Source organism: Sminthopsis crassicaudata, chromosome 6 (assembly GCF_048593235.1).
Source record: "Sminthopsis crassicaudata isolate SCR6 chromosome 6, ASM4859323v1, whole genome shotgun sequence".
In the NCBI taxonomy this organism is placed as follows: Eukaryota; Metazoa; Chordata; class Mammalia; order Dasyuromorphia; family Dasyuridae; genus Sminthopsis; species Sminthopsis crassicaudata.
Genome location: NC_133622.1, coordinates 216,430,444 through 216,455,677, shown reverse-complemented (window position 1 = coordinate 216,455,677; position 25,234 = coordinate 216,430,444). Strand labels below are relative to the sequence as shown.

At 35.9% G+C, this 25,234-nt stretch overlaps 1 protein-coding gene and 1 long non-coding RNA gene across 3 annotated transcripts in view; one reads left to right on the top strand and one right to left on the bottom strand.

The window, feature by feature from the left end:
• LOC141547139 (uncharacterized) overlaps positions 1-15,085 on the top strand; it is a 107,585-nt gene extending 92,500 nt beyond the window's left edge. Inside the window, exon 3 of the long non-coding RNA XR_012483520.1 lies at positions 14,436-15,085. This is a non-coding gene — a long non-coding RNA (uncharacterized LOC141547139). The remainder of the gene's footprint in view (positions 1-14,435) is intronic.
• Positions 1-25,234, bottom strand: part of BBOX1 (gamma-butyrobetaine hydroxylase 1) — a 107,082-nt gene that overhangs the window by 60,856 nt on the left and 20,992 nt on the right. The window contains exons 2-4 of one of the 2 annotated variants that reach the window (XM_074275536.1): positions 17,695-17,940; positions 2,789-3,033; positions 1,085-1,199 (exon numbers count right to left, since the gene is read on the bottom strand). In XM_074275536.1, the coding sequence (XP_074131637.1) occupies positions 1,085-1,199; positions 2,789-3,010 (337 nt within the window). In that variant the 5' untranslated portion in view covers positions 3,011-3,033; positions 17,695-17,940. The remainder of the gene's footprint in view (positions 1-1,084; positions 1,200-2,788; positions 3,034-17,694; positions 17,941-25,234) is intronic. The other variant, XM_074275537.1, reaches the window with a different exon arrangement.

Below are 25,234 nucleotides of genomic sequence, written 5' to 3'. Positions count from 1 at the left end.
TTTGATTTTCCAACTCATCTTTTTGGTCACTCAACATTCCTAAATGTCTAGAAAGTCCAAAACATCGTCCTTTGGGGAAGCCAAAAAAAATTAAGAAAGAATTATTTCCTTCATGAGAATCACACTCTATATAGGAAGGTGGCTCTTGCACCATTAAAGATCACTCACTCTCTAAATGCTCAGTATTTATATACTAGTTTGTGATTTGCAAAGCTGTTTTCACATGGTTTATGTTATCTCATAGCTACCCTGAGAACTCAGTATGATTATTACTTCCATTTTATAGATAGAGAAACTGATGATGATAGAAGTTAAGTGGCTTGCCCAAAGTCACCCAGGTAATTAGTGTCAGGTTTTCTTGACTTTTGATCTAGTAGTAATCTGTAGTAATAGTGAAAACTTAATTTTTGTACATCAAAGCCCTCTAATCTTAATCTGTTTTTTTCTGCTTATGAAAAGGATTGTATTGGAAATTAAGATTGGATTATCAGTAGACAATAATCTGGGAAGACAGTTCTGCAATAAAGGGATGAAAAGTGAAGGCATTTTGAAGATAACTTTAGGTTTGCATGTTGCTCATATTGGACCTTTGAGTGGTAAAAACAGGGAAGGAAGTGAAGGTTAAGGATGAACTAAGTAGAAGGAATGGTTATGAACAAGTAGAAGATGGACAGAAAAGAAGGAATATCTGAGGAATGGAGGGTTATCTTGCAGGCAGTAATAAGGCTAGAAAGGTCAGCTGGGGCCAAACGGCCTCTGTAGTTTCATCTTCTAATTACTAATCACCTTGGAAGCAGGAACAGTGTTTGCTGTTCCGTTTCTAGCCTTTTCATGTTCGTTGTACTGCCCTAACTAAAGGAATACCTGTAGATGAGACTGATCCATTAGGTTTTGGTGCCTTTCTTTCTTGTCTGAGTTTCTTGAGTAACCAGTTCTTGCCTACACACCAACATCAAATATAATGATCTTTTGGCAAACCCTCTTTAGAAAATCACTTTTTAAAAAAATTATGGATTGGGAAATGAATCTTAGGGAATTTTAACATGATTTTAATGATTATAATATATTTTTAAAATACACCTACCTGGCAAAAACAATTCTTTTTGTACTTTTGCTCTGGATTTTGGGGAAAAACATCTTTTCTTTAACCAATCTGCTTCGAAATCACTAATGTGCTCATCAGGCCATATGATATGTACCTTTAACACAATAAACAAATATGTATATGCTGTTAGATATATTTTTTTTTGGTAGAAGTGTCAAACTCAAACAGAAATGAATCATGCCCATTTAGAAAATCACAAATTAGCATTATGTTTGTTTTATTTATTTTGTTAAACATTTTCCAATTACGTTTTAATCTGGTTTAAACCTTTCTGGAGTTTTGAGCTTGTTACCTCTGCTCTATCGTGACTTAAAAAACTTTGGAGAACTGGAAAATTGAGCAAACATCTACAGACTTAGAAAATGAAACAAATTATTCTTTAGTATGCAAGCCAAGAATTTTCAGGTTTTGAGTCTCTTTAGTCCCAACCTTTCATTTTGTAGATGTGGGAATTGAAGCCAAGGAAAGAGCTATCTCTTGCCCTAGATCACATGATTTGTTAGTGGCAAGGATCCAAACAAAAACTCTGTTCTCCTGGTTCCCTGTTCATTACCCTTTTTGCTATGTCACCCTGCTTTTGAGGATAGGTATAGTTAAGAAACCAGTGTGTCTGGGATATAAACCTGTTAGGATTCTAGATCGAGTTAAGGATGTATCCCAAAGGGACATGATTTCCTTTCTCTTCTCTCACTGTCCATATCTATGAAAACACAAGATTTGAACCTTTGGATGAGATCTCTTGTTGATTCATTGTGAGATCAGGGTTGAGGTAAGAGAAGGAAATGAATGGTGTCAGGGAACTCATGAATGCTAGCAGCTAAATTGTTGAGTCAAGAAGTCTGAGGGATGGACAGCACAGGTTGCCATTAACTTCCTCTCCTCGCCAGGAGTCCACTTTAACATTAGAGAAGTAGGATACGACAAAGAAAAAGTGTGTGTGTGTGTGTGTGTGTGTGTGTGTGTGTGTGTGTGTGTGTGTGTGTGACTGTGCCAACCAGACTGGTAGCCAAAATCATGTAAAAATTAAGTTCAAGAGTCAGGATACTTGGATTTTAGTCCCAGCTATAGTCTTGATTGTAAGTACAGCCTTACTCAGAAGCACATAATTTAGACTTGAAAAGGATTTAAACAGCCATCTGGTCTAACCCACATCTGGAATAGAACAACCTTTCTGAGTATTAGTTTCCTCAAACAAAAAATGAAAAGGTTGGATCAGCTCAGAGATTCTTAGCCTGGGTTCTCTTGGCCAATTGATAGATTTCAAGGGCTCTGTGAACTTGCATAGAAAAATAAATCAATCTCCTTTTCACTCACCTCTAAGTAAAATGAGCATTTCCTTCATTTATTTAAAAACATGATTTTGAAAAAGGTTCCATGGGTTTTACCATTTGGTCCAGGCAAAAAAATGATCCCCAATGCCTATTCTAACTGTTCCCTAAGATCTCTGAGTATAAAATTCAATTCTAAGACCTATTGGTAGATCCCAACCTTCTGGTTGGAGATCTCACTGAGCTTTGGACTCAATCAAGTCAATTGAGAACCTATTATGTATCAGACATTGGGTACTAAGGATACAAGTTGATTATTTGATTATTTAGTTTAAAGGAAAGCCTACTAATGCAACTGCTTCAAAATTCGCTTTACTCTTTTAAAGCAAGATTAAAGACTTAAAGAGAAAAATACCTTTCTTTGGTTGATCAAAGTCATGTGCTTGACCCATGTGTTAACATCGAGGGCTTCGATGAGAAGTTTACGAGCTTTTGCAGAATCCAGGTAGCAACAAGGACACTGGCAATTGTCTCTCAGCCACACGGCAGGGTAGAGAGACTCTTCCCCATCATCCCAATGGATCTGGACCAAACGCTCAGAATCTAGAGCCTCCACTTTCAGGATAGCTGAACTCATACTGCCAGCTTTCAGCAGTCCACCTGTGATGATAGACCAGGTTTAAAAGGACGTATTTGTTCTTTTGTCCTCTAAGCAAAGTGCATGGTCTGTTTGTTCTTCCCTTAGCTACCACAGTTCACATTTTGAAGAGACCTTTGTTCCTGTTAGATTACTTTTACACGCTGGTGACAGAAGCAAGTGATGGAAAATAAACAAAATAATTATATTGTATAGGATTGAGGAAAAAAAAACAATCCTCCAGTTGTTTCACTGTGATTTTATAAAATCATATATACTGAGTTTTGAAACAATGAAAAATGCATTTTCATCATTATATCTGGATATTAGCTCTATAAACATTTTAGGAAGCAACATTCTTCACAAATAAAAATAAAGCAAAGCTATTTATTATTTAATAACAAATGCCTATGAAAAATAGAAAGATCATCTTAGGAAGACCTAGGGAGAAATCTTGCCTTTGACATATATTGACTGTCACCCTAGTCACTTTAACAGGTCAATTACCTAAAAGAAAATGAAGAAGGAGATGGCGTCAAACAGTAAGAGCTAAATTCACGCTTGTATACAAAATGTACTAGATACATGAACATGAGCTAGTTATTTAACTTCTTTGTCTTGTTTGCTCATTTATAAAATAAGTGAAATTGTTCCAGTGCTGGGGGTTTGTGCTCCTTTTGAGGACAATATGGGGAAGAATGACAAGACAGAAGCTCATAGATGATAGACCATAAACTCAGTTAATTTACACTGAGTAAATTAACATTATATTTGGCATCTACAAAACTCTAATTTGAATTTAGCCTGCATTAATTGATCAAACATGAATTAAGTATTATCATATGCTAGACACTATGCCAAATGCTGGGGCAAAGAATGGCCAAAATGTAGTCCTTTCCTCCAAGAAGTTCAGATTCCAATGGGAAAAACAATATCTAAACAACTAGACAGAAACAAGATATAAATAAATAAAATTTTTATATATACACATACATCTATAAAATATAAGGAAAAGTTACTCTCGGAGAAGGTACTAGTGTGTATGTGTTTGTGTGAAAACGAGAGAGAGGAAAAGGGAAAGGGAGAGAGAAATTGGGAATAGTAAACTAAAATAGAAGACAATAAAAAAAAAAAGAACTAAAAAAGAAAAAAAAAAACTGAATCTCAAAGGAAGTCAGAAATATAGGAGGCAAAGGAGAGAAGTGATGAGCATGAAAGTCAACAAGTGCAAAGGTTCAGAATTGGGAGAGAGTGTTGTGTGTGTGGAATAACACGGAGGCCATTCTAGCTGAATCTTAGAATGAGGTGGAAAGGAAGAAAGACTGGAAAGGTAGTAATGGACTGAGTTGTAAAGTGATTTACATGCTTAACAGATGATTTTATATGTGATCCTGGAGGTGATAAGTTACAACTGGAATTTATTGAGTTCAAGTAGAGAGGGGACTGATGTGGTCAGATCTTTGTTTTTAGAAAGATCATTTTGTCAGTTGTGGAGGATAACCTTCAGAGAAGGGAGAAATGAGTCAAGGAGAGACAAAGATTGTCATACTAAAAATTATGACGATGGTCCATATGTCAGGTTATTATCACCATGAGGATGGTGGCTTTGTGAGTTTCTGATTTTACTATGTTGACATTTGGGAAGAATTTGCCTTTAACCCATATCTGAACACTGTCATTCTTGAGAACAAACTCCAAAATGTGAAATAGTTTTAGAATGAAATTTAATAGGTTTCTTGGAGCAGAGAGAAGGAAGGAAGGGAAGAATAGAGGGCGGAAAAGAAGTAGTAAAGGAGAGAGTGAATGTGAGAGCACACAAGTTCAAGCTCTAAAAAGTTGAAGTGGCTCCATTTCTTCCAGGTTTTGGAAGGTTTATATTATATAGGATTTTAGACAAGTGTACCCACACATGAATATAATTATAGTTAAGTAAGTTTCCTAATAGGACAACTTGAAAACAAAGTAAATTGAGGTGGATATCAGTAAATATAAACATTCAGTAAAATAAAGACAAACCCAAAACACAAGCTTAATTGGGCCCTAAACATATCCTAAGCAAGTGAATCCAAAACATAATGTTTTCAAAGTTAGAAAGTGGCCAAATTATGAAGGGCTTTCAAAGCCAATTATTAGCTATCTTTACTAGTTATTATTGTCCCACAAGAAAATGGATCCACAAATGGAGGACCCCAAAATTCCCTGTAGACATCTCCAGTATTCTAAGAGGTCAGGGCAACGTTCTGGGTTCAAACAATCTCAAGTTGCATAAAGTCATATTTAAACAATATAATAAAGTGTTTTCCACAAGACTTTTTGGATTACTGGGATTTGCTTATAGCTTCATTCAACTGATCTAGCCAGTGAGTTATATATGAAAAAATTATTTGATCTTTCAAATAGTCTAGTCATCTCTTCCAGATTATAAATTGTTGATCTGCATTGGTAAAGAAGGTAGAAATTTCCTTCTGATCAGTGAAATAACCAAACTGAACTAAATCAAACCAAACAAAAGCACATTTCTTTCCCTCTTTAATGGGGATGAACCCTGAAACTGTGTCCCCTTTAATCTGTAAAAGAAGGATGATTCGGAGTCTCGAGCTTTCCCCCTGGGGAAAATTATACCTTTCCTAGACAAATGGTCTCATTTAGTTGGAGATCTCTGCCTGACAGTCCTATTTAGTGGCTGGAAACTCCCAGATAAGTAATCTCTTTTCATCTGGAAATCTAGGCCTGGGGCATTGAAGTCCAAGCCTTAGATGGCTAATAAAAGACAACTCTGAACCCTGAATCTTTACAGAAGTTCTAAGCAGGAGTATGCTTTACCAATGAAGCTCTCTTCTTGGCAAAGCTGCCTGGCAGGACTTTTGCCCACTGTAAGGATATTCTCTTCTCAGTGTTAACTTTTGTTGCCTTCCTGACAGGACCTTGTCACTAAGAAGACTGTCTTCTTAGCAAAACTGACTTCTCATTGCCAAACTCCTAATGAAGAGTTTTGCCTGCTAAGAAAGCTTCCTTCTTATTGAACAATAAAATGTCTTTTTTTTTTTTTTTTTTTTTTTTTTTTTTGTCACAGCTAAGAAAGCTTCCTTTTTAGTGAACAATAAAATTCCCTTTTTTGTCACACACAGATTTTCGGGTTTGCAAATTCTTTTGCATTGGACCTGTGCCCACCAGAGGGGATTCCCCACCCCAATTCTTACACCTCTTCACTACCACAAACCTCATCATTTGTACCTCATTATTCTCATCCCCAGCATTTAATATCACTACAAAAATATCTAAGCTTATTAAAATGCTTCTTTATATCCAAATCACAGAGTTAGTTCTAATAAATTAAAGCCTCATAAAATGAAACTCTTTTAAGTAATTAGTATTAGAGAATACTGGGATTGGACCTCAGAGACCACTATCTATTCCATTTTCTCGCTGGACAATAATAACTAGTAAAGATAGCTAGTGATTGGCTTTGAAAACCCTTCATAATTTGGCCACTTTCTAACTTTGAAATATTCTTATACTTTATTTTGTTCCATTTATTTGGCAATCCATCTTCCTGTTCGGTGTCCTCTATGCCTGGAATGATGTCCTTCCTCACCTTTATCTATTGTTTTTCTTGACTTGAGACTAGGCTGAAATTCTGCCATTTACAGTGGATCTAGCTTACATGAAAATAGTTGTTCCTACTTAGTTTCTTCCATTAGAATATAAGATATGAAGTATTTTTATTATGTAATGTATGAAGTATTTTTATTACATATTTGCCTCTTTGCATCCCCAAAACTTAACAAGATGCTTGATAAGCACTTAATAAATAAAATATATATAACTTAATAAAATAAATAAAAAATTATTGAGCACCATATCTGCCATAATGAAGCTTACAGAAGTTCAAATTGTTGTAGCTGCATGTACAAAGTTGATTAATATTGAGCTCATAGTGTATTACATATAAAATGCTCCATATCTATGCTTTTCATTTTAGAATCAAGTGATTCACAGAATTTCACAGTAGGCAGGGATTCATTTACAAGAAAACAAAGGCCTGGGAAGATCAAACCATTTGAATAATAAATAGATTTGGGAGTCAAATCCAGGCTCTCTGGCTCCAAATTCTGTGCTCTTTTGTTGGCCAGCACCCCATATATATTTATAATGCCTGATACAAGCAGATAGTTAATACATGCTTACTAATTGATTTTTAAGACTATATTGCCTCTATTATAATATGTAAATTCTTTACAAAATGTAAAGCAAATATTACCTATTATTATTTATGCAGTTAATTTTTAAAATTGAAAGCTACCTTCTTTTGAGGGAGATGAAATATCTCCTTGCTATAGTCAATAGTCCTCATGTGTTTTTGTGGCCAAGAAATAATTTGTCACCTGCCAGGAAATCTTTGGCACTCATGCTGATTAAAACTATAGAAGGAAATGACAAACGACTCCGTCAGCTTTGCCAAGAAAACCCCATGGTTAGTTGGTCCACAATGTCACAAAGAGTCAGATACAACTGATATACTGAATAACAATAACAGCAACAAGGCAACAGACTGGTGAAGAGCTTTACTGAGTGAGGGGGAAGGACTGTATAGTTTATACATTAATAATTTTGTAAAACATTTCTATATTAGTCATTTTGTGGAAGAAAACTCCAACAGAAAAAAAAAAGAAAGATAGTATGCTTTGATCTGTATTCAGACATTACAGATACTATTTTTCATTATGAGTACTTTGGGATTGTCTTGGATCATTGTATTGTTGAGAAGAGCCACGTCATTCACAGTTGGTAAAAACTTATTTTTGACCACAGAAACTCATGAAGATTATCTATTAAGACAAGGAGTGATTTGATTTACTTGAAAAACAAATATTTATATATAAGAAACTATGCTTGGTTTATTGCAGGGTGTATCCAGACCAATTAAATCATAGGCAAATATAGACCTGATGAATAGACATTTGTGTCTTCTATATACTTAGCTAGAAGCCTAAAAGGAAACAAAATAATAAATTTGGTTCCTGACCACAAAGAGCCTATAATCTTACAGGGAGAGATACAAGGCTAAGAAATGTTAAATAGTTAAGTGAATAGAAATGACTTTTTGCAATGGTACAGAAAAAGAATGGAATAGATGAGTGACCACTTGAGCGGTCAGAGAAACTTTGACTAAGTATATGAAAGTGCAAAGAATAAATAGGATTTGGTTAAATAGAGAGGAGGAGGAGGGAAAACAATTGAGCAAGAGAAGAGTGAAAATAAAGATACTGTAGCGATTAGGCAAGAAAATAAGCATTTATTAAGCACCTGTTGTATGCCAGACCTATACAAGGGAATACAAAAATGAGACATCAGCTGCCCTTAAGGAGCTTAATTTGTTGTTTGTTGCTTAGTCATTGTCAGTCATGTCCACTCTTTGTGATCCTTTTTGGGATGTTCTTGGCAAAAATACAGGACTGCTTTGCCATTTCCTTCTCCAGCTCATTTCATATATATAAGGCAATTGAGACAAACAGGGATAAATGACTTGCCCAGGTTCACACAGATAGTAAAGGTCTGATCCAAAAATGGACCAGACATTGTTATTTTGATCAGATTAAGAAAAAATCCAGTTTAAGATAACGAGAACCTGGCCTAAAACTGTATCAAAAGGCATTGAAATGAAAAGAGAGGTGAAAGAGGTGGCAAGGTTTAGCGAATCCTTAGCTCACTGGAGTTAAAAGGAAATCAGAAAACTTAAAAAAAAAAAAAAAAAAGATAGTAAAGATTCTACAATCCAACAATCTAAGCAGCGAGGAAACCTATCTGTTGTATCGCCAAATACAAGATCATCTAAGCCCTTGATTAGGTATCTTGAGGGAAAAGGAATGTGTATAGCAGGAAAGAGAATCCTGAACTAAGAAACTGAAGGTTGATTTCAAGTCCTGTCCCACCACATATTCCTGAGCCAGCCATCTGATCAGTCAAATGAAGGGATTAACTACCTGTCTACCCCCCCAGGGTTATTGTCAGTGTTAGATAAAAACATGTGTGAAAAGATTTGAGTAAACCACACAAGGCTACATAAATATAAGTTATTAGATTTCCTCCCATGGTAGCCTATTGTACATATTGTACTGTTCTGTTAATTAGAAAGAACTTCCTTATTTTGATCCAAAGTGGGCCTTTGTTATTTTGACCCATTGCATAGAGTTTTAGCTTCTGGAATACCATAGAAGTGGTCTATTTCCTTACAGCTTGCCAATCCTTTGAACACAATGCTTGCTTCTATTTAGTTTTTCTCTCTCCTATTGGCTAAATTTTCTCTGGTTTTCAAGACTTTGGGAAGGGAGGGAGAAAAAAAGTGCATAGCAGAGAATAAAAGAAAAGTTAGAAAGAAGCACAGAAAAGCAGGGTAGCTTTGAAAATAATGTATAGTATTCATCACAGGTTTGTTTGTTTTTTTAAACATTGTGAAATGGAAACATGGTTTTATATCTTATCTTCTTGAGTTGTACTGTATGCATGGAAATGTTTTGGGTCTTCTATATTTAAATTCAAAATGAATAAAAAAATAAAATATTGGGGTTGCTATAAGTGAAAAGATTTGTTAGACCTATTCACTATCCTCCTTTGGATGCTAATCTGTCAGTGTCCCTCTTAAAATGTGATGCTTATACTCCAGAAAAAAAACTGAGAAAAAAAAAATACATCTCCCTCCCTTGTTGTCAGAATACTTAATTTCAGATTCCATCTCTGATATTTACTACTTGTGTAATTTTGTGCCAATCACTTAACCTCCCTAGAACTGAGTTTCCATGTCTGTAAAATTATAGAGTCTTGGACTGGACAGGTTTTTTCCCGTTCTAGATTGGAATGTCTCTGCTGCATATTTGCAGGAGACTATAAATGGGAAATATCATTATCTGTCAATAAATGTTGATGTTTATGTTATGAAAGCTACTATGAGCCAGGCATTATGCTAAGTGTTGAGGACACAGAAAAAGACAAAAGACCTACTCTCAAGGACCCTACAATCCAATGGGAGAGACAACAGGCAAATCACTAAGTACAAACAAGCCACGTATAATAAATTGGAGCTAATCATCAGAAGAACAAGAGAGAAAGATGAGTTGAGAGAATTCTAGACATGGAGAACAGCCCCTAAAAATTCCTAATCAGGAGAGGAAATTTCTTGTATGAAAAACAGAAAGGAGAAAAATGTCACTAGGTCATAGGTAGAAGGCAGGGGTGGTTTAAGGTAAGAGAAGACTAGAAAGGTGGGGGAGGGGTCATATTATGAAGATCTTTGAATATCAGAGATATCAGATATAGTTGATGAGTTACTTTTGCTAGACTTTTTCAATTTCTCTCTCTTTTTTTTTTTAATTAAAATGGATGACTTACTGGGTTAGCAAGGAAGAATTGATTCAGAAGTGAAGATATTTTAAAAAAAAAGATACCTACATATATAAAGTGTTCCAAAAAGTTTATGTATATATAGGGATGCACATATATGAATGTGTGCATGCATGTGTATATAAATAAATATATATATATGTATATATATATATATATCTATATATATATATATACATATATATATATATATGTATGTATGTATTCTGTCCCTCCCTTTCCCTCTCTATCACTTTGTCCTTGTCTATCTCTCACTATCTCTCTGTGTCTCTCCCTCCTTTTTCTCTCTTCTTCCCTCCTCACTTCTCTGGAAATGGTTTGATCAGTACAGACCATAGTAGAATTGGCTATTTTACATGAAAGACTCCAAGTTTATTGGTCTGACAGAGGTGGTTTATTTTAGTAGTAGAAAAACTGATGGGAATGGGCTTATGGGAAAGGGAAGCCATTTTATTTGGGGGAGTAGGTGTGGTTGGACATTGGGATCATGGGATCCAGGCTGAAAACTGGATTGGTCCTCAGAGACCCTTGTTTTACAGATCAGGAAAGTGAGGCTCAAGAAGATTAAGTGACTTCTTCAGAATCACAAAAGTTGTAAATGTTAAAAGTAGAATTTAAACTCTGGTCTTCCCAATGCCAAATAATTTCCCCATGCAGCATCTCCAAGTATGCTCAGAGTAAGAAGCATACTTGTAATTAAGTAACTTATTAATAAGTTAGAAGTACTAAGTAAGTTGGAGTTTGACCAGATTGATTTTAAGGTAACAGTGATTTGTTTAAAATCCATAAATAGAGATAGGACTTGAAACCAAGTTCTCTGACCAGATCTGGATCCAGCCAAAACATTTTAAGAGAGAAGATGGGATTAGATTTGTGGATATTTCAAGGGCACTAGAGAAAACAGGACCAGAGTTCAGGGTAGGGTCAAAGAACTAGGGATATAGATTTGGAAACCATCAATTTTGAAGTGATAGATAGATAGATAATCTCCTTTGTTTTTAATCTTCAAAACAAATTTAATTTTTAAAATGGTTGCCAACTCAATTTCTAATTCAAATCCATTAATGGCTTTCAACCTTTGTTGGTCTCATGGACATTTCAATGATTTGAATAAATAGCATTCTTATTTATGGAGCATTTCCAAAGAAGTGAAACTGATTTCACTCTCCCTAAAACAGGTCTTTCTTGACTTTGTTATTCCCTCTCTCTGGAATGCCATCCTCCTTGCACCTGTTGGAGTCCTACCTACCCTTCAAGGCTAAACCTTCTTTGCCAAGTTTTCTCTAGTCTTCCCAGGTGAAAATAATATCACCTCCTCTACTGGAGGAGAGTACTGATACATCTTACTTATCTTTATAACTTCCTAACACAATACTTGGCACATAGTGAGATATTAATAAACATTTGAGTGAAAACAAAACAAAGCCAACTTGCCATAAGACATGATGGAGTTTCTGTACTAAAAGATACCAACATTGTCCAGATAAAGATTCATCACTTTTGGATCTGCTATTGTGAAGTTTTGGCTTTGTACTTTTCTGTTTTTCTTATTCTCTTTTGACATATTTGAACTAGATATCACAGGCAAGGGGAAATGTTAGCCAGATGTTAAGGAAAATTAGAATCTTTCCCAAACTCACCTAGCCAAAAGAGTATGCCAAAGAAGATATTAAATAAAGGGTGGAGAGAAAAGGAGTTTGACTTTTGTGAAATTTTCAGGCAGATGGGTCAAAGTGAAAGAAGAATCGCAATGGTGCTGTTCCTTTTTCTTTCCCTTGAAAGATATGATTTCTAGATCTGTGCAGCTGAATTTATTTGAGAAATCGTGAAAGAATCTTTCTATCATCCACTTTGTGTATGTGTGTTTGTGACAAGTATGTATGGTAATATGAAAATGAGTAAAAATCAAGAAAATTTCCATTTCTAACTTTTACTGGCTCCATGGAAATCTATTGTTCAGTAAAGTAGCAGGGAAAAATCAAGATCACAAAGGAAAATCCATATTCAAATTCTGCTTTGAAAAATCTGTAGATTTAAATTGAAGGAATTATTAAAACATCTGATCTCAGACAGATTCTTGAAAAATTGACCTATTGATTGCGCATGTTTAACCTTTATCAGAGTGCTTGCTATCTTGGGGTTGAAGAAATTAAGAGAGGGAGGGGAAAATTTGGAAAACAAAATTTTACAAAAATGAATGTTGAAAACTATCTTTTCATGTATTTGGAAAAATAAAATACTATTGAAGAAGGGGAAAAAAAGAAGTTGACCTATGTCTTAGTGGAATAACTCTGGGCTGAGTTGATGAGAAACTGATTCTCTAGGAGGAAAGAGACCAAAAGAAAATGCCACATTTCTATTCAGGGAAATGAGGGAGTCAAGAAGGTCAACAATGCACACCCTTCAGGGGACCTATCAGCTTCTCAGGCCACCACTTAGTTGGGTCCCTTGACCTTTCTCAAGGAATGCCCATTACAGGAAAGTTTTATCTTCTGCTAAGTTCATCTAGTACTTCTGTTGATTTCCCAACCCAAGAGTTTGTGAAATATCAGGTTTGGCTGCTATGGAAATGATTCCCTGCTGCTCCCTGAAAACAGAGCACTTGGGTTTCGGGTTTTGCCTTTATCTGATGGGACCTATTTCTCTGTATTTCTATACTCATTTCATTTTTTGTTCCTCTCCACCCACCACATTAGTTCTCCTCCCTGAGCTTGGTAAGCTCCTGCAGGACACATGGGAACAAATTTCCACATCAGCCTGCTTCATTATGGGGAATCATATTAAGAAGTGCTACAATAAAAAATACTGGCTTCGGAGTCAGGATAAAGGTTCAAATCCTGCCTCAGATGGGTATTGTCCCTTAGGGTCATGGCCAAGTTCCAATCTCAGCCTCAGTTTCTCATTCCATAAAATAAGGCATTTGGCCTGAGATGGCTTCTTTTTAAAAATAATATTTTATTTTTTCCTCAATTACATATAAAAGCAATTTTTAACATTAAAAACATTTGAGTTTCAAATTCTATTCTTCCCTATTTCTTCTCTTTCTCTAAGATGGTTACCAAACTGATATACAAGTGCAAGCATGTAAAACACATGTCCACATTAGTCATTTTGTACGAGAAAATCTGAACTAAAAAAAAAGTGAAGAAAGTGAAAAATAGTATGCTTTGATTTGTATTCAGACATCATCACTTCTTTCTCTAGAGGCATAATGTTTTTCATGATGAGTCTTTTGGGATTGTCTTAGATTGCTATTGCTGAAAGACATTCTCACAGTTGTCCATTGCACAAAGTGACAGCAATATTGTATAATGTTCTCCTGATTTGCTCACTTCACTTTATCAGTGCATATAAGTCTTTCCAAGTTTTTCTGAGATCATGGTGCTCGTTATTTCTTAAAGCACAATTATATTCCATTCAATCACTATATATGCCTTCTAGTAGCTACCAATGCTAAATTTATGACTATTTACTCTTTTGCTAAAAGACAAAATTATAGCAGAGTTGCTTTCTCTTTTAGTTGTTTGTTATTGAAATAATTGATTTCTTCAGCCTAACTTGCAAAATCAAAGAGGATCCAGAAAATAATTTTGCAAACTGATCATAGAAATATGCAAAAAGTAAAATTCTATGACCATTAGAAGGCAACTAGGTAGAACAGTGAATAGAGCGTCAAGCTTGAAGTCAGGATGTTCAAATCTGGCCTTAGACACTTAATAGCTATGGTACCCTGGATAAGTCACTTAACTTTAGCTCAGTTCCTCATCTATAAAAAGTGAACTAGAAAAGGAAATGGCAAATCTTTCCAGTATTTTTGCCAAGAAAATCCCAAATGGAGTCAGGAAATGACTGAACAACAGTGATGGCTATTAGAAGGACCCCTCATTATACAGATATAGAATCCCTCCCCCGAAATGAGACATGGAGACCTTAAATGACACTATTCTAAGATTCTGCAGACAGTAAATCATCATTAATTATAACTAATAGTGATCTTAATAGTCAATCTACCCCCTTTCTTTTACAGATGAAGAAAATGAATCCCAGAAAGAAGCAGCCAAAATGACATGGTCACAAACAAGAGAGAAGATTCTAGATATCAGAAGATACGAGATAATGGACATAAAGAATTTTATAAACTTTGAAGAACTTTATATATGCCAGTTATTAGTATTGCTATTATTGTTATTATTATTAGACAGAATTAGGTGATGGCTTTGTTGTTTGAGCCTTCCAATACATTTCTGCTGAGCTCAAGTAATGTTCATGAAGCCATAAAGTGGTGTGCTGACATATATTTGCAATCAGGGTCTCCAGGAGAAAAAAATGGATGCACACAATTTCAAGTTTAATTTGCATTATTAACACTTTCTTAAGTCTAGACAATTGACAAAACAATCAAGCCCTGATTTGTAACTTTCTGATTTGAGGTATAAATGCTCACAGTGAAAATGTAATTGTCTCTCCACAAGAGTGAAAATTTCTTTTTAATTTTTTCCATTAAAATTTTCCACTTAGTACTTTGCCTTTCTTCATAATACTTGAATTAAAATTAAAATGATTAGAAAAAATTAAGAATTTAAATTAAAATCTGCATATACAATAGCAAATAATATTATAATAAACTTGTGATCTCAACCACAGATTTGCTCCCTCCTCTCCTCTATTAATGTAGATTGCCTCTTATCCAGATCTCTCATTCACATTTACTACTTGTTAGTGGATGTCCACATTTAAGGATTGTTATTCAGCCACTTGAATTATGCTTGATTCTTCACAGCCCCATTTGGGATTTTCTTGGGAAGAATACAGGAGTAGTTTAGCATTTCCTTCTCCAGGTCATTTTACAGATGAGGAAACTGAGGCAAAGTTGTGCCATGCTCAGGGTTACAAAGTTAGCAAGTCTTTGGGCCTGGATTTAACTCAGATCTTCCTAACTTTAGGCTGGAGATCTGGCAACCTACTTATCTGCCCCAAATACTTAAGGTTAGGAGGAGAAAGAAAAAAAAATTCTTGGGAAAGCTCAAGGTGAAACGTTCAATTAAGAGTGCTAGAAGGCATCAGGATTCTGGAAGTCAAGGGAAGATAATAGTCAGAAAATATCAAGGAAGAGAACTCTAGGGTGGGGTGGTCATCAGTGTCCAAAGCTGTAGAAAAAGGTCAAGGAAGAGAGGACGAAGAAGAGGTCAATGTTTTTGCAGTTTAAAGCATGGGTGACCTTAAAGGAAACAGTATCAGTAGAATTGTATGGAAGGAAAGCAGATTATAGATTGATGAGTAAATTGGCAAGGAAGTGCTGTGAGCAAGAAGACTATACATGATTGATTGAAATTTAACATTAAGGGAAAGTAAAGACAAGGTGTGTACATGGCTGGTGGCCATGTGAGGGTCAAGAGGCAGTTTTAGGATGAGAGCAGTGAATTTGATAAATTCTGAATAATTAAGACACTAATACATAATATCCAATCAAAGGAAGATAGAATATTTTTTAAATTACTGACACATTCACTTAAAAATATGCTGTAGCACTCACAAACACTCAAGATTCAGAATCAGTGAATTGTGCAAAGCACTGATTATATAGAGCTTTTGTGCAGTTAGAGCTAGGAGAGACTTTGGGAATCATCCTGAGTTTTTAACCTGAGGTCTACTGACTTCCAATGGGTCTGTGGATAGATTTTAAGGGGTTAGTGAAGATGTATAAGAAAAATTTCATCTTTATTTCAATAAAAATGAATTCCTGTGTCATCTATTTTAACATCATTAGTCAGAGAAGGGGTCCTAGACTTCATCAGACATCCAAAGGTATCAGGGACACTAGGAACTTTTGATTGCCACTTTACAGATGAGGAAACTCAGTCATACATTGAGTTAGTTTTGAGCTGGAACTAGAACCCAGATTAAAACACTGATCTAAACTAAAACACTGGGTTCTAGTTCCAGCTCAAAACTGGAAAATCAGTGTTTTAACCACTATACCATCTATCACCATCAAATATCTGGAATAATGTTTTTCTCCATATGTAGCATCTTGAACATTATAATTATAATATTATATACATATATATATATTCATTTATGTATATGTATATAGGGGGTATGCATACATCTATTTCGATATTTTCAGCTCTTTAGATCTTGTCCTTTTAGGCAGATAGTAGAATTTAACTTATTGATTTAGCTATGAGAGATAATAATGAATGAAAATTTAATATTTAATTTTTAAAAATGTAATTTTATAACTTTCCAGTATAGAACTGATAGTATTTGCTAAAAGAAAAAAGCTTCATAGTAGAGATGTCTTGTCTCTTAAGACTGTAAATATCCTTGGAATTAGTTTGTTCTATTGAGCAATCAAACATCTCTTTCCATAGTTAGCTTGGAAAACTGTATCTTTGCAGAAAGCTTTAAGATAAACTTTGCTCTTACCCACAGTGGGATTCCTTTTCAGAATTTATAGAGCTTTTAGAGATAAGATTTTTCTGCATTTATTTTAAATAGAGAGAAGCCATTTAGTATAGTGGATGGTGGTCTTGCCTTGGAGCCAGAAATACCTACTTTCAGATTCTGCCTCTGACCTTAAGCAAATCATTTAATATCCTAGTTCTCTAGGAAGATTTAAAAAACTATCTGCTTAGATGAAGGGAGTCTCCACATAGGAATTTCCCTACATTGGTTGAAATGGCAGGTCAGAACCAAAATAAAGCTCTTTCTATTACTGATAAAGTTCAGAAAGGAAAATGAAATTAATAAACTAAAAATCTCATTCATTATTGAACATTTTATATTACTAGTTAAATATATTTTCCCTATCTCACCCACTGTTCAAAAGAAAAAACTTCGATAATCGATTCCTTTAGACTTGCATCTATATTCAGTCCTTTGGGATAACCAGGAACAAGACTAAGATCTACCCTGGATATTAAATAGGACCCCTTTCTAATCATCAAGACAGGTTTTCTTTACCACCTACTAGCCTCAGTCTACCTCCCCTTTTTGGCCAGCCTGTGACAGACCAGAAAATCCAGTCATTTGAATATTAAGCCAAATATATTTGGGGATCTGCTGCAAACTAATTGTACAAAGGCAGTGTTAGCTCATCCATATTTTCCTTTCCCATCCTTACCTCGATTGCATTATTGAGAATGACAGTGCTCTCCCTCACAATGAATTTCCATTATGAGTGAGGGAAAATAAATACCCAATCCACAGGGACCAAGTGACACTTCAGATATTAAGTCATGCAAAGTTTTTGGTAAACAAAGAAAATAATTTTAAAAAATTACCTCCTATTCTGAATCTCCTCCAGAGCTCCCTTTGCCAATGAGTGGAGGTCAGTCACATCAAACACTGGCCCCAATCTTCCTTGCAACCTCGTCCTACCTTTGGTGGCACTCTTTCTAAGAAGCTGGTGTTTCCTGCTTCTGCCAGTGGCCCTGCTGCCCTGCCCCCAGCGGGTACATGACACAAAGCTACTTGCAAATGAAGGGGGATGGCCCAATCAGAAGGCATAGCCAAACTCTGGAGGGATCCTGAGAGTGAACAAATAAAGAGAAGTTAAAGGCTTCCAAGTCTCAGAGTGAAGAATCCAAGCAGGGAAAATTGTGGCTGCCAGAGACACTTATAGAGCCATGGTCTTTAGGAGGATCCTGCCCCTCTTGTCTGAGGCTGCTGAGTCCCTTCCCTGGCCCCGGGATAGCAGCAGCTCCCAGTCAGCTTCATTTCCCCCCCACCCCCCCTCCATCTGTCCCTAGTTCCTACTTCTTCCTGGTAAAATAGCAGGACTTGGAGCTATAACTATTTAACAGATCAAAAGACAAACAGTTTCTAAGTTACCCTTGTGACCAGAAACTCCTTGGTCTCCCAGGATGCCCAGTTTCTGTTTCCCAGAACAGTGACCTTGGGAAGGTCAAAGAGAGGGGCAAAGTCCCAGGCCTGAATAGTATCCAGCTCTCTTGGACACTGATCCCCAAAGAGCCAAGCCCAGTACCTGCCTGCCTTCTTCCTTCCAAACTCTAGCCCAAAAGTTGGCAGCTCCTAGGGTTGGCACAGGGCTTCCTTATCACCCAAGCACCGCCTAATGGATTAGTTGATCAGCTACAAGACTTCTTAGAAAAAAGGAAGAAGGAGAGAGAAAAGGATAAAGAGCAGAAGGGTGAAGAGGGGGAGGGAGAAAGATCTAAGAGAAGACAAAAAGGAGGGAAAAAAAGACACTGGAGGGAAAAAAGAAGGGCATAAAGGGAGAGTAAGGGCAAAGGGAAGGAAGTTGAAGAAGAGGAAAAGGGTAGAGAGAGATTTAGGACAATGGAAAAAAGGTGGAGAGAAGAGAGCAGAAGACATGATGAAGAGAGAAGGGAAGAGTAAGTAGGAAGGAGAAAAGAACAGGGAAGAGGAGGGGTGTAAGGAGAAGGGGGGAAATAAGATCAAGAGGATGGAAGAGGAAAAGCAGAGAAGAGAATTAGGAGAAATAAAGAGAATAATATTAATAATAGTCATTATTTACTTAACATTTTGAAGTTTGAAAAGCTCTTTACAAATATGATTTCATTTTATCCTCACTGATTTCTCCCCATATTCCAGATGAAGAAAGTGAGGCAAAGAGGGACATAGAGATAGTTAAGTGTCTGAGGCTAAATTTGAACTGAGAACTTCCTGACTTCAGATCCAAAGTAGAAACATTAGGAGGAGGGAAGAGTTGGAGGGGAAAAGAGGAGGAGTAATAAGGTAAGAGTAGATGTAAGAAAGAATATCTGGGGAGAGAAGGTGGAGGAAGATAACCAAGAAGGATGGATTATGTGTAATTTTCTTGATCCTTATAACTTCTCGTTAGCCTGTGTGGTAGGGATGAAGAGGAAGAAAAGGAAGAAGAGGGAGGAATATCAGGAGGAGGAAGAATAATGGAGCCTTGTGATTCTGGGAGAAGCAGCAGAAGGAGGTTATTGGATCAGGAGAAAGAAGGGAGGAAGGCATTAGAAAGAAATCTGGGAAAAGGAAGTAGTCTAATTAGGCCTTTGGCAGCCTGGGGCTAGAGGGCTTCCCACGTAGGAGAGGGGGAGAAGAAGGGAATGATTGTAGGGGACAAGAGTCCTAATGCACACCCTCCCCTGCTCCACCAGTCTCCTCTCTGGGAAAATACCAGCAGTCACCGCAGCCCGCAGCCTGTTGCTTCTTGTCTTGTTGCTTTTCCCAGCTGCTGACAGGTAGAAAATCAAGGAGAGAGCATAGAAAGAAGCAACGAGCCTGGCAGATTGGCCAACTCTCTGCCCTGTCCCGTAGGTGGTGGCTGCTCGTCTGGGAAGCCCGGTGCTCCCAGACTGGTGTGCTGGCCAGATCTCACAAAGATGCACCCTCTGGAGTTCGGCCTCTTTTTTGGAACAGAATGGATGATGCATCATGGTGCCTCTGACAAGCTGGCTCTCCTCCCTCTTTTTTCCTCCCTCCCCTCCTTCTTCTCTTTCTCTTTTACCTCCTCCTTTCTCTTTTCCCTCCCTCTCTTCTTTTTCCTTCCCTCCTTTCCTCCCTCCCTCTGGTCCTTCCCTTTCTGTCTTTCCCTCTTCCTTTCTTTTCCTTTTTCCCTTTTACTTCCCTTCCCTTTCTTCCTTTCTTCCCTTCTTTCTTGCCTTTTCTCCTCTTTTCTTTCCATGTTTCTTTTCTTTCTTCCATTGCCCCTTTCCTCCTACTTTTCTATTTCCTTACCTTCCTTCCTTTCTCTTTTCTTCCCCTTCCCTTCCCTTCCTTCTTCCCTCCTCCTTTTCTCCCTTCCCCTTCCTTTTTCTCTTCTCTCCTTTTCTCCTTTTCCTCTTCACTTTTTTCTTTTTCCCTTTCTTTTCTTTTCTCCTACTCCCTTCCTTTTTCTTCTCACCTTTTCTCCTCTTCTCTTTCCATGTTTCTTTTCTTTCTCCCATTGCCCCTTCCCTCCTACTTGTCTGTCTCCCTCTCTTCCTTCCTTTCTCTTTTCTTCCCCTTCTTTTCCCTTCCCTCTTCCCTCCTTTTTTTCCCCTTCACTCTTCCCGTTCCTTTTTCTCTTCTCTTTTTCTCCTTTTCCTCTTCACTTTTTTCTTCTTCCCTTTCTTTACCTTTTTCCTCCTCCCTTCCCTTCCTTGCCTTTTCCTTTTCCCGTCTACCACATCCCTTCCTTTCCTCTTCCTTTCTCTTTTCCCTCTTTTCCTTCTATTCCTCCTTTCTTCTCTCCTTCCCTTATTCTCTCCTTCCTTCCTATCTGACACTCATTTCTTTCTCTCTATTTCATCCTGTTTTCTACCCTAACCACAGTAAATAGTAACAATTATTTAAAATGCTTTCATAATATGATATCTGAGTTGATTGTCACAAAAACCTTGGGAGGGAGGTACTATTATTGTCCCCATATTACAGATGAGGAAGTTGAGACAGAGAGGTTAAGTGTCACATAGCAAATATTGAGGCAGGATATGAACTCTCCTTTTGCCTCTTCCCTCCTTAAAGTCCAATGTTATCCATTGTTTTAGCTAGCTGTCTCCCTACTTTCCCAGTGCCCCCCAACTTTTTCTGACTTTCTTCCCTTCAAAATATTGACCTGGCAATTAACTAGTTCAATCTCATACCATCCTTTATCCTTGAGTACTTTGTTCTGTTGACTTATGACTTGACTAGGAAGTGAGTGCTAGTTTTGTTTTGTGGTCTCTCTCCTTACTTCTACCATGGTGGATTTCTAGTCTAATCACTTTCTTTGCCACTAGCCTGGGTTGCTTCTACTTTGATTTCTTAGCTTCTCCCATATTTAAAAGGAGGAGTCACAGAACTATGCTGAATAGGTCTACCACAGATTCACGTTGTCTCATCTCTATTAGGTATTCATTTCTGTACTCCAATGTTTTTATCTGAATGTCTATCATATTGAAAATCTGTTAATAAACACATCTTCTCTTTCTGGGATACCTATTTTCTCCTTTTCATTCTCTTTAAAGCAGATGTACTTATTATATACTTTCCAGAAAACAGAGGCTATACATCAGGTGTTCCCTCTTTTCTACAAATTTATATCTTTTACCTAATCAATATTTCCATTTACTCTTTCCTCCCCTGCTCCAATATCCAAGAGATAACCTTTCTTCTTACAAACACTGATTCTTCCACCTTGTCCTTGGTCCTGTCATTAATCCATCAGCACTCAATCTATAAATTAACATTTATTGGATGCTTTCTCCAAGCCAAGAGTTTTATTAATTCATGGAAGTATAAAGGCAAAAGTGAAACAGGTTCTACTCCTAAGAAATATTCTTCCCCTCTCTCTTTCTGGAATCTCTCTTTCATTTTCAGTTTTTTCTTATCTGCTGTTTCCTTTCACATATAAATATGCTTAGATCTCCATCCCTAAAATAGCCTCCCCTTGATTCCACCAACATTTTCCTTCGTCTGCCACAATAGACTCAAAATGAATACATGAACTTAATAATAATGTATATGTGCTTTAAAATATTAGAAGAGAAGCACTTTCATGGTGAAATTAATTCTTAGCCAAATAAGGGAGAGGGATTATCATAAATAATATAACCCATAATAATTTAAAAGTTTGTGCATGAACAAAAAGAATATATATAAAGAAGGGGCCAAGCAGGAACAATATCTTTGCAGTCAATATCTCTGATGATGTTGATATTCAATACATATGGAAATATTTGTATGTATATATATATATATTCATATATATGCATGCACACATATATCCCATTGAGAAAACTTTGCTTTAAATCTTTTTTATACTTAATAGTATTTTACTTTCTGCAATTACTTGTAAAGATCATCTTGAACATCCATTTTTGTAAGATTTTGAATTCCAGACTTTCTCCCTCCCTCCTTTTCTTCCCTCCTTCCCAAGACAGCAAGCAATCTGATATAGGTTACATATATACAGTCATTTAAAATTTATTTCCATATTAGTCATGTTGAGAAAGAAAAATAAGAGCAAAAGGCATGAGAAAGAAAAAAAAAACAACAAAAAGGTAAAATGGTATGCTTTGATCTGCATTCAATCTTTATAGTTCTTTCTCTGTATGGGGATGGCGTTTTCTATCCCAAGACTATTGGAGTTATCTTGGATCACTGTTCTGCTGAGAAGAGCTGAATTTATCATAATTGATCATTGTACAGTGTTGCTGTTACTGTGTACAATGTTGTATTGGTCCTGCTCACTTCACTCAGCATCAGTTCATGTAAGTCTTTCCAGGCTTTTCTGAAATCAGCCTGCATCATTTCTTATTGAGTAGTATTCTGTTACATTCATACATAATTTATTCAGTCATTCTTCATTTGATGGGTATCCACCTTGCAACCAAAAAGAAAAGAGTTGCTACAAATATTTTTGCACCTGTGGGGTCTTTTCCCTCTTTTTGAGTTAAATATTTCTAAAGGATTGAGTTTCCACATGTATACAATATAGATACAAACATACCATATACACAAAGATAACAAACAATAAGATGCAAATATGACACAGAGACATATGTACATGCATGTATCAGATAATATAGGATACAAGAATAATACCAAAAATGTATGATACATATGTTACAAACACATATATGAATCACATATGACTAAATTTGATGTGCTATATTATGCTTAATGAGTCATCGATTGTTTTTCTAATATTAGGTAGTAAGAATTCACATTTATATAATATTTCGAGGTCTCCAAAATGCTTTACGCATATGATCTGATTTAAAAGATATAATAATCCTATGAGGTAAATGTTAGAATGACCTTTTTCTTCATTTTACACATGGTAAAACTGGGGCTCTCAGTTAAATCAATTTCCCATTTGCACTCATATTTTCCTGACTCAAGTTCCAGGACACCATCAACTTTACTACACTGTTTCCTAAGAACTGTCTTCATTTCCTTGGTAAAAATCCAGCTTGATCATAATGAATAGTTCTTTTTTTTTTTTTTTTGGATGTGCTACTGTAATCTCTCTAATAAAATGTTATTTTAAAGTTATCAGTGTTTCCTAGTAAAAAATCATTATTTTATTTCTTCATGGTTTATTAAGATCATATTTTTCTCAAGAAGAGTTTAACAGGGTTTTTGTTCTTTAATATTGAAAATAATTATAGAGTTGCATAGGCTCTTTGTAGAATTTATTTGTAAATACATACATATAAGCCAGAAATTTTTGCTTTTGGTAGTCATTGATTTCTTTTTTCTGAAATTGAGTTTGAAATCACTATGTCCTCTTTTGCTAACTTGTCTATTTTTATTGTATTTTATTAAAAATCCATCCATTTTCTCTATTAATTTGTATATAAATATGAATAACATTTTCTGGTATTCTCTTTATTTGCTATTTTTATGAATGAATATGTCTTATTCATTCTTTATTTTGGCAATTTAATTTTATTCAGTTTTTAAAAAATCAAATTAGTTAATGGTTTCCAACCTCTGGCATATGAATTAGTCTGGAGGAAAAATGGAAGAGCTAAATTGCTGACTGTATGGCAAATGAACAGAACACATATTTTCTTGAGATACGTCAAATTTGTCTTGTTCTTGGAATCCATCACTGGATAAGATGTTCCTGCTACACTATAGGGCCAATTGAATTATAAATAGCTCCCTATTATCTAGTGTATGTATGTATATATATATGTATATATATATATATATATATATATATATATATATATATATATATATATATATATATATATATATATATATATATATGTGTGTGTGTGTGTGTGTGTGTATATACACACATATATACATATATACATACACACATATATATACATACATATATAAAGATATATAATGTATATATATGAATGTGTATCTAGCAACACATACAATATATCTGTGCATGCAAATGCATAGTTTAGTTATATATGCATACATTATAAACATAATATATGTACAAGCGCATACACTAAAATATGTATGCATACACAAATATATATGCTTATTCAATTCACACATATATAAGCCTATGTAACTATGTACATATAAATTCACACACAAAAATCAAAGTTACTGGTATGAATACCAAGTGAGGAGAATTGTGTAGTTTCTAGTTGCAGTTAACTTTCCTTTTCTTTTACAAAGCACCTACTGTGTGTTCAGGCATTTTGAGGTGCTTAGCACATGGTAGTATAAAAATCCCCTCATATAGTACTGAGTAATTTACCAATAGAATCTCATTCCATCTGTTGGAAATATGCTCTTGACACTGAAAATCAGATATCGAGAGGAATTTATTGAAGAAGAACCTTAAGGAATCATCAACCCTTCTGGCCAGAAGCAGGCTCCTTTCCTCTTGGCAAAGAAAGAGCATTGAGTGCAGAAGTGGGAGAAGCTTTATACTTGCTAGTTTGGTGCATCCCCTCTCTTCAGAGAATGGATTGGTCCATTTCTTCTGGGTTACAATCTTTCTGATACACTCAGACAGGTTTCCTCTTAATATATATAAACACGTTCCCCCTCCCTCGTCATGCATCCCATGTTAAAAAAAATGGTGGACAACTCTTTCTACAGTGTGTGTGTTGTTTAATAATTAATTAGCCTATTAAGCAGGTGCAGTAGTGATTTGGTCAAGTCAGGTCACTAACCCCAACTAATTTTGGCTGGATTAGCCATTATCTTAAGTTTGTGGTTTTCTTTCTGATTGGCTGAATCCACCTGTGCCTTCCTAGCCCTCTGATTCCTTGTTAGCTCAAAGCTTCTACTGATCACTCAATTGGTCTGTTTAACCTTCCTTAACCTCTCACATTCTGAAAACCTCTTGGTCAGTGGTACCCACTCTCCCTCTCTACCTAGAAGGTAGAGAAACCCAACTTTTCAGCATTTCTC